The sequence below is a fragment of the Lycorma delicatula genome, chromosome 1 (genome assembly GCF_047948215.1).
Source record: "Lycorma delicatula isolate Av1 chromosome 1, ASM4794821v1, whole genome shotgun sequence".
NCBI lineage: Eukaryota > Metazoa > Arthropoda > Insecta > Hemiptera > Fulgoridae > Lycorma > Lycorma delicatula.
Genome location: NC_134455.1, coordinates 67,127,685 through 67,146,377, shown reverse-complemented (window position 1 = coordinate 67,146,377; position 18,693 = coordinate 67,127,685). Strand labels below are relative to the sequence as shown.

Below are 18,693 nucleotides of genomic sequence, written 5' to 3'. Positions count from 1 at the left end.
ATAAGAATATATGGACTAAATCTATAACAGACGGCACTGAGACAAGTTGTTTGGAAAAATATACCTCCTAATGTTTCCATGGAAGAAAATTAATGTAAATGTTCTACAAACTTACCAGACTCTGTCAGTCAGTTACAGACTCCATATCATTAGTTCTAGTATTTTTTTTAATGAAGACATAAAAACAAACATAGTTGGAGACACTTTTGTATAATTGTCAAACTGATCTTGGAATAAGTATCAATTTGGCTTTTGCTGATGTTATTATCTTTCATCTTATTCTCAGATGAACATTATAAATTTTTGGTACACTAGGATTAGATATTGTGAAACAAAACAATGACAGTTAAACAATTTGAAAATATTAAACTTTTTTGAATTTTAATGATAATTCAAAGCAAATGAAATCTGGACTATCCTACCTATCATAAACTCTTCAAGATGAGGCCAGCAATAAATTATTTAACAATAAATTTCATACTTCTCCTTTTATTTAGCACCTTTCTATTGAAGAACAAGTCTGCTCAACTATGATTCTTCATCATATGGACGTTTTTACATGTAAGAAACTCATTAGTGGGGATATAAAATCATTATTCTATGTTGTGATAAAGATCTTGCTCATATGTTTGGGATATGCAGTGGTGAGGAAAATGAAGGTAGATTTTGTGCTGTTGATGAACCAAATCTTGGAGCTAGTGGAACTGCTGTGATAAGATTAGTATGGGAAATTCCCAGGTTTAGAATTTATTTTGATTGATACTGTACTTCTTTGAATTCGATTGCTCTCTTGAAAATGTTGGGGTTGCTATCAGTTGGCGCAATTATGCAAAATAGAACATATCGAGTTGTGATTAAAGGTCTTTATATTAAAAGAAACATTGTAATATATGATAGTTTAAATAGTGGTAGACTGGTAGGTACATATATATGTATAAGACAAGGATGTTTATCATCTATACTTTTTAATATTTACAAAAAAGCAATATTACATTTAATATTACACAAAAGTTATCTTTATTTTGTTATAACGTACAGTCCAAGAAGAACCGTTTTAAATAAATTACTCTTTGCAGATGATCAACTTATTACACAGTTCTCAGATAAAGCTTTACAGAGATCATTATATGAATTGAATAACATATGTAGTCGATATAATTTAAAAATATCATTGAATTAAACAAAGGTTATGGCTTTCTAGGGCAAGGAAACAATTAGATCAAAAATAATTTTGGAAAGCAAACCGCTTGAACAGGTTTCAAATTTAAAATACTTAGGATGTGGTATCTGCTTTAGATCAGATGTAGATGCAGAAAATAACATTTTCAAAAAAATGCTTGGGACAGATAACAAGAAAAATTAGTTATAATTTTTGTAGCCGATTTATTTTATAAAAAATTTCTAAAATTGTTTTTAATTTACAATTATCTAAAATTTGGTAAAATAGTAGTTAACATAAAGAATGAGATAAATGATAAAAATTTCTACTAAAATTTTAACTACGTACCTTTTTTTTTTAACCGTACTTTAATTTTTTTATTAATTAAGCTATCGCATGGTAATGAAACTTCAACATTATTAAATAAAAAAAATAAATGTAGAAGGTACTTTTTTAGAATGATCTTAAGTGAAATTAGCAGTAATGTGGATAAAAATTTATTAATTTTACGACGTTTCGATTTTTTAACTCAATTTTCATCAGACAGCTCAATATTTAATGAAAATAAATATTAACCATACTGCATATAATTAATCAATAATCCCAGTACAATAATATAACAATCACAAACTGATAATAGTCATATTAATGAAATTTCATCCATATTCCTGCTAATTTTAACTTAAATAAATTAGTTATATTTATATGTTTTCCATTTATTACAGATCAGTTCCGTGACAGGACAACTCTTTTCGCTTCAACCAGTAAGTTTATATAATTTTATATTTAACGTTTATTAGACAAGATTAGCGAACGAAGCAAGTAGGTAATGGCGTTTCCATCCAATGAATTTCACGTGATTTCAATGTAAGCTAACTAAAGTTAATCTAATGTTCGCTAATCTTTTCTAATTACCATTAAATAAATATATAAGTTATTTACACAATGGTACGTAGGTTTTTCTTATGATATAAATTATTTTTTTTAAAAATGTCACAAAAAATAGTTGTACAGTACAGAATTCAGAGAAATTTTAGAACAAATTATTAGGTGTGATATTTTCTTTTGACAGTGAAGATGAGAGTTAATTATAATTACATGATGAACTACTGAGTGCAGTGACGATGAACTATGACCATTATAAACTCTTTCTTTCAGAAAGATCATCATTTATATAACATTAAGTCACATAATATCTATGTATCTGGGTCTTGTGCGCAGGATCCTGTAACTTTGGTTTCTGCATCTTAATTCCTGATGTCTGATGCATTGAATGATAATAATAATAATTGTCAAAAATAATAGCAGTAAAAATACATGTGAAAGATTTTATCAAACTTGACAAACTCTACACAGGAGTCTGTATCCCCTACTTTGGAACAACTTCATGTAATAAATGAATCCATTTCAAATAATGCAATCATAAAAACAGGGGTGGAGGAAATACAAGTAATAAGAATATATGGACTAAATCTATAACAGACGGCACTGAGACAAGTTGTTTGGAATAATATACCTCCTAATGTTTCCATGGAAGAAAATTAATGTAAATGTTCTACAAACTTACCAGACTCTGTCAGTCGGTTACAGACTCCATATCATTAGTTCTAGTATTTTTTTTAATGAAGACATAAAAACAAACATAGTTGGAGACACTTTTGTATAATTGTCAAACTGATCTTGGAATAAGTATCAATTTGGCTTTTGCTGATGTTATTATCTTTCATCTTATTCTCAGATGAACATTAAAAATTTTTGGTACAGTAGGATTAGATATTGTGAAACAAAACAATGACAGTTAAACAATTTGAAAATATTAAACTTTTTTGAATTTTAATGATAATTCAAAGCAAATGAAATCTGGACTATCCTACCTATCATAAACTCTTCAAGATGAGGCCAGCAATAAATTATTTAACAATAAATTTCATACTTCTCCTTTTATTTAGCACCTTTCTATTGAAGAACAAGTCTGCTCAACTATGATTCTTCATCATATGGACGTTTTTACATGTAAGAAACTCATTAGTGGGGATATAAAATCATTATTCTATGTTGTGATAAAGATCTTGCTCATATGTTTGGGATATGCAGTGGTGAGGAAAATGAAGCTAGATTTTGTGCTGTTGATGAACCAAATCGTGGAGCTAGTGGAACTGCTGTGATAAGATTAGTATGGGAAATTCCCAGGTTTAGAATTTATTTTGATTGATACTGTACTTCTTTGAATTCGATTGCTCTCTTGAAAATGTTGGGGTTGCTTTCAGTTGGCGCAATTATGCAAAATAGAACATATCGAGTTGTGATTAAAGGTCTTTATATTAAAAGAAACATTGTAATATATGACAGTTTAAATAGTGGTAGACTGGTAGGTACATATATATGTATAAGACAAGGATGTTTATCATCTATACTTTTTAATATTTACAAAAAAGCAATATTACATTTAATATTACACAAAAGTTATCTTTATTTTGTTATAACGTACAGTCCAAGAAGAACCGTTTTAAATAAATTACTCTTTGCAGATGATCAACTTATTACACAGTTCTCAGAAAAAGCTTTACAGAGATCATTATATGAATTGCATAACATATGTAGTCAATATAATTTAAAAATATCATTGAATTAAACAAAGGTTATGGCTTTCTAGGGCAAGGAAACAATTAAATCAAAAATAATTTTGGAAAGCAAACCGCTTGAACAGGTTTAAAATTTTAAATATTTAGGATGTGGTATCTGCTTTAGATCAGATGTAGATGCAGAAAATAACATTTTCAAAAATTTGTAAATAAATTTTCAAAAATATGCTTGGACAAATAACAAGAAAAATTAGTTATAATTTTTGTAGCCGATTCATTTTATAAAAAATTTCTAAAATTGTTTTTAATTTACAATTATCTAAAATTTGGTAAAATAGTAGTTAAAATAAAGAATGAGATAAATGATAAAAATTTCTACTAAAATTTTAACTACGTACCTTTTTTTTTTAACCGTACTTTAATTTTTTTATTAATTAAGTTATCGCATGGTAATGAAACTTCAACATTATTAAATAAAAAAAATAAATGTAGAAGGTACTTTTTTAGAATGAACTTAAGTGAAATTAGCAGTAATGTGGATAAAAATTTATTAATTTTACGACGTTTCGATTTTTTAACTCAATTTTCATCAGACAGCTCAATATTTAATGAAAATAAATATTAACCATACTGCATATAATTAATCAATAATCCCAGTACAATAATATAACAATCACAAACTGATAATAGTCATATTAATGAAATTTCATCCATATTCCTGCTAATTTTAACTTAAATAAATTAGTTATATTTATATATTTCCATTTATTACAGATCAGTTCCACGACAGGACAACTCTTTTCGCCTCAACCAGTAAGTTTATATAATTTTATATTTAATGTTTATTACACAAGATTAGCGAACGAAGCAAGTAGGTAATGCCGTTTCCATGCAATGAATTTCACATGATTTCAATGTAAGCTAACTAAAGTTAATCTAATGTTCGGTAATCTTTTCTAATTACCATTAAGTAAATATATAAGTTATTTACACAATGGTACGGAGATTTTTTTTATGATATAAATTATATTTTTTTTAAATGTCTCACAAAATAGTTGTTGTACAGTACAGAATTCAGAGAAATTTTAGAACAAATTATTAGGTGTGATATTTTCTTTTGACAGTAAAGATGAGAGTTAATTATAATTACATGATGAACTACTGAGTGCAGTGACGATAAACTATGACCATTATAAACTCTTTCTTTCAGAAAGATCATCATTTATATAACATTAAGTCACATAATATCTATGTATCTGGGTCTTGTGCGCAGGATCCTGTAACTTTGGTTTCTGCATCTTAATTCCTGATGTCTGATGCATTGAATGATAATAATAATAATTGTCGAGTTACTAGCAGTAAAAATATATGTGAAAGATTTTATCAAACTTGACAAACTCTACACAGGAGTATGTATCCACTACTTTGGAACAACTTCGTGTAATAAATGAATCCATCACAAATAATGCAATCATAAAAACAGGGGTGGAGGAAATACAAGTAATAAGAATATATGGACTAAATCTATAACAGACGGCACTGAGACAAGTTGTTTGGAAAAATATACCTCCTAATGTTTCCATGGAAGAAAATTAATGTAAATGTTCTACAAACTTACCAGACTCTGTCAGTTGGTTACAGACTCCATATCATTAGTTCTAGTATCTTTTTTAATGAAGACATAAAAACAAACATAGTTGGAGACACTTTTGTATAATTGTCAAACTGATCTTGGAATAAGTATCAATTTGGCTTTTGCTGATGTTATTATCTTTCATCTTATTCTCAGATGAACATTATAAATTTTTGGTACACTAGGATTAGATATTGTGAAACAAAACAATGACAGTTAAACAATTTGAAAATATTAAACTTTTTTGAATTTTAATGATAATTCAAAGCAAATGAAATCTGGACTATCCTACCTATCATAAACTCTTCAAGATGAGGCCAGCAATAAATTATTTAACAATAAATTTCATACTTCTCCTTTTATTTAGCACCTTTCTATTGAAGAACAAGTCTGCTCAACTGTGATTCTTCATCATATGGACGTTTTTACATGTAAGAAACTCATTAGTGGGGATATAAAATCATTATTCTATGTTGTGATAAAGATCTTGCTCATATGTTTGGGATATGCAGTGGTGAGGAAAATGAAGCTAGATTTTGTGCTGTTGATGAACCAAATCTTGGAGCTAGTGGAACTGCTGTGATAAGATTAGTATGGGAAATTCCCAGGTTTAGAATTTATTTTGATTGATACTGTACTTCTTTGAATTCGATTGCTCTCTTGAAAATGTTGGGGTTGCTTTCAGTTGGCGCAATTATGCAAAATAGAACATATCGAGTTGTGATTAAAGGTCTTTATATTAAAAGAAACATTGTAATATATGATAGTTTAAATAGTGGTAGACTGGTAGGTACATATATATATATAAGACAAGGATGTTTATCATCTATACTTTTTAATATTTACAAAAAAGCAATATTACATTTAATATTACACAAAAGTTATCTTTATTTTGTTATAACGTACAGTCCAAGAAGAACCGTTTTAAATAAATTACTCTTTGCAGATGATCAACTTATTACACAGTTCTCAGAAAAAGCTTTACAGAGATCATTATATGAATTGCATAACATATGTAGTCAATATAATTTAAAAATATCATTGAATTAAACAAAGGTTATGGCTTTCTAGGGCAAGGAAACAATTAAATCAAAAATAATTTTGGAAAGCAAACCGCTTGAACAGGTTTAAAATTTTAAATATTTAGGATGTGGTATCTGCTTTAGATCAGATGTAGATGCAGAAAATAACATTTTCAAAAATTTGTAAATAAATTTTCAAAAATATGCTTGGGACAAATAACAAGAAAAATTAGTTATAATTTTTGTAGCCGATTCATTTTATAAAAAATTTTCTAAAATTGTTTTTAATTTACAATTATCTAAAATTTGGTAAAATAGTAGTTAAAATAAAGAATGAGATAAATGATAAAAATTTCTACTAAAATTTTAACTACGTACCTTTTTTTTTTTAACCGTACTTTAATTTTTTTATTAATTAAGCTATCGCATGGTAATGAAACTTCAACATTATTAAATAAAAAAAATAAATGTAGAAGGTACTTTTTTAGAATGATCTTAAGTGAAATTAGCAGTAATGTGGATAAAAATTTATTAATTTTACGACGTTTCGATTTTTTAACTCAATTTTCATCAGACAGCTCAATATTTAATGAAAATAAATATTAACCATACTGCATATAATTAATCAATAATCCCAGTACAATAATATAACAATCACAAACTGATAATAGTCATATTAATGAAATTTCATCCATATTCCTGCTAATTTTAACTTAAATAAATTAGTTATATTTATATGTTTTCCATTTATTACAGATCAGTTCCACGACAGGACAACACTTGTCGCGTGAAGTAGTAAGTTTATATAATTTTATATTTAACGTTTATTAGACAAGATTAGCGAAAGAAGCAAGTAGGTAATGCCGTTTCCATGCAAAGATTTTCACATGATTCAATGTAAGCTAACTAAAGTTAATCTAAGGTTCGCTAATCTTTTCTAATTACCATTAAATAAATATATAAGTTATTTACACAATGGTACGCAGGTTTTTCTTATGATATAAATTATTTTTTTTAAAAATGTCTCACAAAATAGTTGTACAGTACAGAATTCAGAGAAATTTTAGAACAAATTATTAAGTGTGATATTTTCTTTTGACAGTGAAGATGAGAGTTAATTATAATTACATGATGAACTACTGAGTGCAGTGACGATGAACTATGACCATTATAAACTCTTTCTTTCAGAAAGATCATCATTTATATAACATTAAGTCACATAATATCTATGTATCTCGGTCTTGTGCGCAAGATCCTGTAACTTTGGATTCTGCATCTTAATTCCTGATGTCTGATGCATTGAATGATAATAATAATAATTGTCGAGTTACTAGCAGTAAAAATATATGTGAAACATTTTATCAAACTTGACAAACTCACACAGGAGTATGTATCCACTACTTTGGAACAACTTCGTGTAATAAATAAATCCATTACAAGTAATGAAATCATAAAAACAGGGGTGTAGGAAATTCAAGTAATAAGAATATATGGACTAAATCTATAACAGACGGCACTGAGACAAGTTGTTTGGAAAAATATACCTCCTAATGTTTCCATGGAAGAAAATTAATGTAAATGTTCTACAAACTTACCAGTTTCTCTCAGTCGGTTACAGACTCCATATCATTAGTTCTAGTATTTTTTTTAATGAAGACATAAAAACAAACATAGTTGGAGACACTTTTGTATAATTGTCAAACTGATCTTGGAATAAGTATCAATTTGGCTTTTGCTGATGTTGTTATCTTTCATCTTATTCTCAGATGAACATTATAAATTTTGTGTACAGTAGGATTAGATATTGTGAAACAAAACAATGACAGTTAGACAATTTGAAAATATTAACCTTTTTTGAATTTTAATGATAATTCAAAGCAAATGAAATCTGGACTATCCTACCTATCATAAACTCTTCAAGATGAGGCCAGCAATAAATTATTTAACAATAAATTTCATACTTCTCCTTTTATTTTGCACCTTTCTATTGAAGAACTAGTCTGCTCAACTATGATTCTTCATCATATGGACGTTTTTACATGTAAGAAACTCATTAGTGGGGATATAAAGTCATTATTCTATGTTGTGATAAAGATCTTGCTCATATGTTTGGGATATGCAGTGGTGAGGAAAATGAAGCTAGATTTTGTGCTGTTGATGAACCAAATCTTGGAGCAAGTGGAACTGTTGTGATAAGATTAGTATGGGAAATTCCCAGGTTTAGAATTTATTTTGATTGATACTGTACTTCTTTGAATTCGATTGCTCTTTTGAAAATGTTGGGGTTGCTATCAGTTGGCGCAATTATGCAAAATAGAACATATCGAGTTGTGATTAAAGGTCTTTATATTAAAAGAAACATTGTAATATATGATAGTTTAAATAGTGGTAGACTGGTAAGTACATATATATGTATAAGACAAGGATGTTTATCATCTATACTTTTTAATATTTACAAAAAAGCAATATTACATTTAATATTACACAAAAGTTATCTTTATTTTGTTATAACGTACAGTCCAAGAAGAACCGTTTTAAATAAATTACTCTTTGCAGATGATCAACTTATTACACAGTTCTCAGAAAAAGCTTTACAGAGATCATTATATGAATTGAATAACATATGTAGTCAATATAATTTAAAAATATCATTGAATTAAACAAAGGTTATGGCTTTCTAGGGCAAGGAAACAATTAAATCAAAAATAATTTTGGAAAGCAAACCGCTTGAACAGGTTTAAAATTTTAAATATTTAGGATGTGGTATCTGCTTTAGATCAGATGTAGATGCAGAAAATAACATTTTCAAAAATTTGTAAATAAATTTTCAAAAATATGCTTGGGACAAATAACAAGAAAAATTAGTTATAATTTTTGTAGCCGATTCATTTTATAAAAAATTTTCTAAAATTGTTTTTAATTTACAATTATCTAAAATTTGGTAAAATAGTAGTTAAAATAAAGAATGAGATAAATGATAAAAATTTCTACTAAAATTTTAACTACGTACCTTTTTTTTTTTAACCGTACTTTAATTTTTTTATTAATTAAGCTATCGGATGGTAATGAAACTTCAACATTATTAAATAAAAAAAATAAATGTAGAAGGTACTTTTTTAGAATGATCTTAAGTGAAATTAGCAGTAATGTGGATAAAAATTTATTAATTTTACGACGTTTCGATTTTTTAACTCAATTTTCATCAGACAGCTCAATATTTAATGAAAATAAATATTAACCATACTGCATATAATTAATCAATAATCCCAGTACAATAATATAACAATCACAAACTGATAATAGTCATATTAATGAAATTTCATCCATATTCCTGCTAATTTTAACTTAAATAAATTAGTTATATTTATATGTTTTCCATTTATTACAGATCAGTTCCACGTCAGGACAACTCTTTTCGCTTCAACCAGTAAGTTTATATAATTTTATATTTAATGTTTATTACACAAGATTAGCGAATGAAGCAAGTAGGTAATGCCGTTTCCATGCAATGAATTTCACATGATTTCAATGTAAGCTAACTAAAGTTAATCTAATGTTCGGTAATCTTTTCTAATTACCATTAAATAAATATATAAGTTATTTACACAATGGTACGGAGATTTTTTTTATGATATAAATTATATTTTTTTTAAATGTCTCACAAAATAGTTGTTGTACACTACAGAATTCAGAGAAATTTTAGAACAAATTATTAGGTGTGATATTTTCTTTTGACAGTAAAGATGAGAGTTAATTATAATTACATGATGAACTACTGAGTGCAGTGACGATGAACTATGACCATTATAAACTCTTTCTTTCAGAAAGATCATCATTTATATAACATTAAGTCACATAATATCTATGTATCTGGGTCTTGTGCGCAGGATCCTGTAACTTTGGTTTCTGCATCTTAATTCCTGATGTCTGATGCATTGAATGATAATAATAATAATTGTCGAGTTACTAGCAGTAAAAATATATGTGAAAGATTTTATCAAACTTGACAAACTCAACACAGGAGTATGTATCCACTACTTTGGAACAACTTCGTGTAATAAATGAATCCATTACAAATAATGCAATCATAAAAACAGGGGTGGAGGAAATACAAGTAATAAGAATATATGGACTAAATCTATAAAAGACGGCACTGAGACAAGTTGTTTGGAAAAATATACCTCCTAATGTTTCCATGGAAGAAAATTAATGTAAATGTTCTACAAACTTACCAGACTCTGTCAGTCGGTTACAGACTCCATATCATTAGTTCTAGTATTTTTTTTAATGAAGACATAAAAACAAACATAGTTGGAGACACTTTTGTATAATTGTCAAACTGATCTTGGAATAAGTATCAATTTGGCTTTTGCTGATGTTATTATCTTTCATCTTATTCTCAGATGAACATTATAAATTTTTGGTACAGTAGGATTAGATATTGTGAAACAAAACAATGACAGTTAAACAATTTGAAAATATTAAACTTTTTTGAATTTTAATGATAATTCAAAGCAAATGAAATCTGGACTATCCTACCTATCATAAACTCTTCAAGATGAGGCCAGCAATAAATTATTTAACAATAAATTTCATACTTCTCCTTTTATTTAGCACCTTTCTATTGAAGAACAAGTCTGCTCAACTATGATTCTTCATCATATGGACGTTTTTACATGTAAGAAACTCATTAGTGGGGATATAAAATCATTATTCTATGTTGTGATAAAGATCTTGCTCATATGTTTGGGATATGCAGTGGTGAGGAAAATGAAGCTAGATTTTGTGCTGTTGATGAACCAAATCTTGGAGCTAGTGGAACTGTTGTGATAAGATTAGTATGGGAAATTCCCAAGGTTTAGAATTTATTTTGATTGATACTGTACTTCTTTGAATTCGATTGCTCTCTTGAAAATGTTGGGGTTGCTTTCAGTTGGCGCAATTATGCAAAATAGAACATATCGAGTTGTGATTAAAGGTCTTTATATTAAAAGAAACATTGTAATATATGATAGTTTAAATAGTGGTAGACTGGTAGGTACATATATATGTATAAGACAAGGATGTTTATCATCTATACTTTTTAATATTTACAAAAAAGCAATATTACATTTAATATTACACAAAAGTTATCTTTATTTTGTTATAACGTAAAGTCCAAGAAGAACCGTTTTAAATAAATTACTCTTTGCAGATGATCAACTTATTACACAGTTCTCAGAAAAAGCTTTACAGAGATCATTATATGAATTGAATAACATATGTAGTCAATTTAATTTAAAAATATCAATGAATTAAGCAAACGTAATGGCTTTCTAGGGCAAGGAAACAATGAGATCAAAAATAATTTTGGAAAGCAAACCGCTTGAACAGGTTTCAAATTTCAAATATTTAGGATGTGGTATCTGCTTTAGATCAGATGTAGATGCAGAAAATAACATTTCAAAAATTTGTAAATAAATTTTCAAAAAAATGCTTCGGACAGATAACAAGAAAAATTAGTTATAATTTTTGTAGCCGATTGATTTTATAAAAAATTTTCTAAAATTGATTTTAATTTAAAATTATCTAAAATTTGGTAAAATAGTAGTTAAAATAAAGAATGAGATAAATTATAAAAATTTCTACTAAAATTTTAACTACGTAGCTTTTTTTTTACCGTACATTAATTTTTTTATTAATTAAGCTATCGCATGGTAATGAAACTTCAACATTATTAAATAAAAAAAATAAATTAGAAGGTACTTTTTTAGAATGATCTTAAGTGAAATTAGCAGTAATGTAGATAAAAATTTATTAATTTTACGACGTTTCGATTTTTTAACTTAATTTTCATCAGACAGCTCAATATTTAATGAAAATAAATATTAACCATACTGCATATAATTAATGAATAATCCTAGTACAATAATATAACAATCACAAACTGATAATAGTAATATTAATGAAATTTCATCCATATTCCTGCTAATTTTAACTTAAATAAATTAGTTATATTTATATGTTTTCCATTTATTACAGCTCAGTTCCAGGACAGGACAACGCTTTTTGCTTCAACCAGTAAGTTTATATAATTTTATATTTAATGTTTATTACACAAGATTAGCGAACGAACCAAGTAGGTAATGCCGTTTCCATGCAATGAATTTCACATGATTTCAATGTAAGCTAACTAAAGTTAATCTAATGTTCGGTAATCTTTTCTAATTACCATTAAATAAATATATAAGTTATTTACACAATAGTACGGAGATTTTTTTTATGATATAAATTATATTTTTTTTAAATGTCTCACAAAATAGTTGTTGTACAGTACAGAATTCAGAGAAATTTTAGAACAAATTATTAGGTGTGACATTTTCTTTTGACAGTAAAGATGAGAGTTAATTATAATTACATGATGAACTACTGAGTGCAGTGACGATGAACTATGACCATTATAAACTCTTTCTTTCAGAAAGACATCATTTATATAACATTAAGTCACATAATATCTATGTATCTGGGTCTTGTGCGCAGGATCCTGTAACTTTGGTTTCTGCATCTTAATTCCTGATATCTGATGCATTGAATGATAATAATAATAATTGTCGAGTTACTAGCAGTAAAAATATATGTGAAAGATTTTATCAAACTTGACAAACTCTACACAGGAGTATGTATCCACTACTTTGGAACAACTTCGTGTAATAAATGAATCCATTACAAATAATGCAATCATAAAAACAGGGGTGGAGGAAATACAAGTAATAAGAATATATGGACTAAATGTATAACAGACGGCACTGAGACAAGTTGTTTGGAAAAATATACCTCCTAATGTTTCCATGGAAGAAAATTAATGTAAATGTTCTACAAACTTACCAGACTCTGTCAGTCGGTTACAGACTCCATATCATTAGTTCTAGTATTTTTTTTAATGAAGACATAAAAACAAACATAGTTGGAGACACTTTTGTATAATTGTCAAACTGATCTTGGAATATGTATCAATTTGGCTTTTGCTGATGTTATTATCTTTCATCTTATTCTCAGATGAACATTATAAATTTTTGGTACAGTAGGATTAGATATTGTGAAACAAAACAATGACAGTTAAACAATTTGAAAATATTAAACTTTTTTGAATTTTAATGATAATTCAAAGCAAATGAAATCTGGACTATCCTACCTATCATAAACTCTTCAAGATGAGGCCAGCAATAAATTATTTAACAATAAATTTCATACTTCTCCTTTTATTTAGCACCTTTCTATTGAAGAACAAGTCTGCTCAACTATGATTCTTCATCATATGGACGTTTTTACATGTAAGAAACTCATTAGTGGGGATATAAAATCATTATTCTATGTTGTGATAAAGATCTTGCTCATATGTTTGGGATATGCAGTGGTGAGGAAAATGAAGGTAGATTTTGTGCTGTTGATGAACCAAATCTTGGAGCTAGTGGAACTGTTGTGATAAGATTAGTATGGGAAATTCCCAGGTTTAGAATTTATTTTGATTGATACTGTACTTCTTTGAATTCGATTGCTCTCTTGAAAATGTTGGGGTTGCTATCAGTTGGCGCAATTATGCAAAATAGAACATATCGAGTTGTGATTAAAGGTCTTTATATTAAAAGAAACATTGTAATATATGATAGTTTAAATAGTGGTAGAATGGTAGGTACTTATATATGTATAAGACAAGGATGTTTATCATCTATACTTTTTAATATTTACAAAAAAGCAATATTACATTTAATATTACACAAAAGTTATCTTTATTTTGTTATAACGTAAAGTCCAAGAAGAACCGTTTTAAATAAATTACTCTTTGCAGATGATCAACTTATTACACAGTTCTCAGAAAAAGCTTTACAGAGATCATTATATGAATTGAATAACATATGTAGTCAATTTAATTTAAAAATATCAATGAATTAAGCAAACGTAATGGCTTTCTAGGGCAAGGAAACAATGAGATCAAAAATAATTTTGGAAAGCAAACCGCTTGAACAGGTTTCAAATTTCAAATATTTAGGATGTGGTATCTGCTTTAGATCAGATGTAGATGCAGAAAATAACATTTCAAAAATTTGTAAATAAATTTTCAAAAAAATGCTTCGGACAGATAACAAGAAAAATTAGTTATAATTTTTGTAGCCGATTGATTTTATAAAAAATTTTCTAAAATTGATTTTAATTTAAAATTATCTAAAATTTGGTAAAATAGTAGTTAAAATAAAGAATGAGATAAATGATAAAAATTTCTACTAAAATTTTAACTACGTAGCTTTTTTTTTACCGTACATTAATTTTTTTATTAATTAAGCTATCGCATGGTAATGAAACTTCAACATTATTAAATAAAAAAAATAAATTAGAAGGTACTTTTTTAGAATGATCTTAAGTGAAATTAGCAGTAATGTAGATAAAAATTTATTAATTTTACGACGTTTCGATTTTTTAACTTAATTTTCATCAGACAGCTCAATATTTAATGAAAATGAATATTAACCATACTGCATATAATTAATGAATAATCCTAGTACAATAATATAACAATCACAAACTGATAATAGTAATATTAATGAAATTTCATCCATATTCCTGCTAATTTTAACTTAAATAAATTAGTTATATTTATATGTTTTCCATTTATTACAGCTCAGTTCCAGGACAGGACAACGCTTTGCGCTTCAACCAGTAAGTTTATATAATTTTATATTTAATGTTTATTACACAAGATTAGCGAACGAAGCAAGTAGGTAATGCCGTTTCCATGCAATGAATTTCACATGATTTCAATGTAAGCTAACTAAAGTTAATCTAATGTTCGGTAATCTTTTCTAATTACCATTAAATAAATATATAAGTTATTTACACAATGGTACGGAGATTTTTTTTATGATATAAATTATGTTTTTTTTAAATGTCTCACAAAATAGTTGTTGTACAGTACAGAATTCAGAGAAATTTTAGAACAAATTATTAGGTGTAACATTTTCTTTTGACAGTAAAGATGAGAGTTAATTATAATTACATGATGAACTACTGAGTGCAGTGACGATGAACTATGACCATTATAAACTCTTTCTTTCAGAAAGACATCATTTATATAACATTAAGTCACATAATATCTATGTATCTCGGTCTTGTGCGCAAGATCCTGTAACTTTGGATTCTGCATCTTAATTCCTGATGTCTGATGCATTGAATGATAATAATAATAATTGTCGAGTTACTAGCAGTAAAAATATATGTGAAACATTTTATCAAACTTGACAAACTCACACAGGAGTATGTATCCACTACTTTGGAACAACTTCGTGTAATAAATGAATCCATTACAAATAATGCAATCATAAAAACAGGGGTGGAGGAAATACAAGTAATAAGAATATATGGACTAAATCTATAACAGACGGCACTGAGACAAGTTGTTTGGAAAAATATACCTCCTAATGTTTCCATGGAAGAAAATTAATGTAAATGTTCTACAAACTTACCAGACTCTGTCAGTCGGTTACAGACTCCATATCATTAGTTCTAGTATTTTTTTTAATGAAGACATAAAAACAAACATAGTTGGAGACACTTTTGTATAATTGTCAAACTGATCTTGGAATAAGTATCAATTTGGCTTTTGCTGATGTTATTATCTTTCATCTTATTCTCAGATGAACATTATAAATTTTTGGTACAGTAGGATTAGATATTGTGAAACAAAACAATGACAGTTAAACAATTTGAAAATATTAAACTTTTTTGAATTTTAATGATAATTCAATGCAAATGAAATCTGGACTATCCTACCTATCATAAACTCTTCAAGATGAGGCCAGCAATAAATTATTTAACAATAAATTTCATACTTCTCCTTTTATTTAGCACCTTTCTATTGAAGAACAAGTCTGCTCAACTATGATTCTTCATCATATGGACGTTTTTACATGTAAGAAACTCATTAGTGGGGATATAAAATCATTATTCTATGTTGTGATAAAGATCTTGCTCATATGTTTGGGATATGCAGTGGTGAGGAAAATGAAGCTAGATTTTGTGCTGTTGATGAACCAAATCTTGGAGCTAGTGGAACTGTTGTGATAAGATTAGTATGGGAAATTCCCAGGTTTAGAATTTATTTTGATTGATACTGTACTTCTTTGAATTCGATTGCTCTCTTGAAAATGGTGGGGTTGCTATCAGTTGGGGCAATTATGCAAAATAGAACATATCGAGTTGTGATTAAAGGTCTTTATATTAAAAGAAACATTGTAATATATGATAGTTTAAATAGTGGTAGACTGGTAGGTACATATATATGTATAAGACAAGGATGTTTATCATCTATACTTTTTAATATTTACAAAAAAGCAATATTACATTTAATATTACACAAAAGTTATCTTTATTTTGTTATAACGTACAGTCCAAGAAGAACCGTTTTAAATAAATTACTCTTTGCAGATGATCAACTTATTACACAGTTCTCAGAAAAAGCTTTACAGAGATCATTATATGAATTGAATAACATATGTAGTCAATATAATTTAAAAATATCATTGAATTAAACAAAGGTTATGGCTTTCTAGGGCAAGGAAACAATTAGTTCAAAAATAATTTTGGAAAGCAAACCGCTTGAACAGGTTTCAAATTTTAAATATTTAGGATGTGGTATCTGCTTTAGATCAGATGTAGATGCAGAAAATAACATTTTCAAGAATTTGTAAATAAATTTTCAAAAATATGCTTGGGACAAATAACAAGAAAAATTAGTTATAATTTTTGTAGCCGATTCATTTTATAAAAAATTTCTAAAATTGTTTTTAATTTACAATTATCTAAAATTTGGTAAAATAGTTGTTAAAATAAAGAATGAGATAAATGATAAAAATTTCTACTAAAATTTTAACTACGTACCTTTTTTTTTTTAACCGTACTTTAATTTTTTTATTAATTAAGCTATCGCATGGTAATGAAACTTCAACATTATTAAATAAAAAAAATAAATGTAGAAGGTACTTTTTTAGAATGATCTTAAGTGAAATTAGCAGTAATGTGGATAAAAATTTATTAATTTTACGACGTTTCGATTTTTTAACTCAATTTTCATCAGACAGCTCAATATTTAATGAAAATAAATATTAACCATACTGCATATAATTAATCAATAATCCCAGTACAATAATATAACAATCACAAACTGATAATAGTCATATTAATGAAATTTCATCCATATTCCTGCTAATTTTAACTTAAATAAATTAGTTATATTTATATGTTTTCCATTTATTACAGATCAGTTCCACGACAGGACAACTCTTTTCGCTTCAACCAGTAAGTTTATATAATTTTATATTTAATGTTTATTACACAAGATTAGCGAACGAAGCAAGTACGTAATGCCGTTTCCATGCAAAGATTTTCACATGATTTCAATGTAAGCTAACTAAAGTTAATCTAATGTTCGGTAATCTTTTCTAATTACCATTAAATAAATATATAAGTTATTTACACAATGGTACGCAGGTTTTTCTTATGATATAAATTATATTTTTTTTTAAATGTCTCACAAAATAGTTGTTGTACAGTACAGAATTCAGAGAAATTTTAGAACAAATTATTAGGTGTGATATTTTCTTTTGACAGTAAAGATTAGAGTTAATTACAATTACATGATTAACTACTGAGTGCAGTGGCGATGAACTATGACCATTATAAACTCTTTCTTTCAGAATGATCATCATTTATATAACATTGTCACATAATATCTATGTATCTGGGTCTTGTGCGCAGGATCCTGTAACTTTGGTTTCTGCATTTAACTCCTGATGTCTGATGCATTGAATGATAATAATAATAATTGTCGAGTTACTAGCAGTAAAAATACATGTGAAAGATTTTATCAAACTTGACATACTCTACACAGGAGTCTGTATCCACTACTTTGGAACAACTTCGTGTAATAAATGAATCCATTACAAATAATGCAATCATAAAAACAGGGGTGGAGGAAATACAAGTAATAAGAATATATGGACTAAATGTATAACAGACGGCACTGAGACAAGTTGTTTGGAAAAATATTCCTCCTAATGTTTCCATGGAAGAAAGTTAATGTAAATGTTCTACAAACTTACCAGACTCTGTCAGTCGGTTACAGACTCCATATCATTAGTTCTAGTATTTTTTTTAATGAAGACATAAAAACAAACATAGTTGGAGACACTTTTGTATAATTGTCAAACTGATCTTGGAATAAGTATCAATTTGGCTTTTGCTGATGTTATTATCTTTCATCTTATTCTC

The 18,693-nt window shown here is 27.4% G+C and overlaps 1 protein-coding gene across 17 annotated transcripts in view; it reads left to right on the top strand.

Annotated features, from left to right (window-relative positions):
• Positions 1 to 18,693, top strand: part of LOC142319079 (BTB/POZ domain-containing protein 6-like) — a 53,336-nt gene that overhangs the window by 16,999 nt on the left and 17,644 nt on the right. For 7 of the 17 annotated variants that reach the window (XM_075355986.1, XM_075355967.1, XM_075355958.1 and 4 more), the window contains exons 6-12: positions 1,885 to 1,923; positions 4,516 to 4,554; positions 7,153 to 7,191; positions 9,785 to 9,823; positions 12,418 to 12,456; positions 15,049 to 15,087; positions 17,683 to 17,721. In XM_075355986.1, coding sequence (XP_075212101.1) covers positions 1,885 to 1,923; positions 4,516 to 4,554; positions 7,153 to 7,191; positions 9,785 to 9,823; positions 12,418 to 12,456; positions 15,049 to 15,087; positions 17,683 to 17,721 — 273 coding nt within the window. The remainder of the gene's footprint in view (positions 1 to 1,884; positions 1,924 to 4,515; positions 4,555 to 7,152; positions 7,192 to 9,784; positions 9,824 to 12,417; positions 12,457 to 15,048; positions 15,088 to 17,682; positions 17,722 to 18,693) is intronic. The other 10 variants (XM_075356055.1, XM_075356065.1, XM_075356031.1 and 7 more) reach the window with 5 other exon arrangements.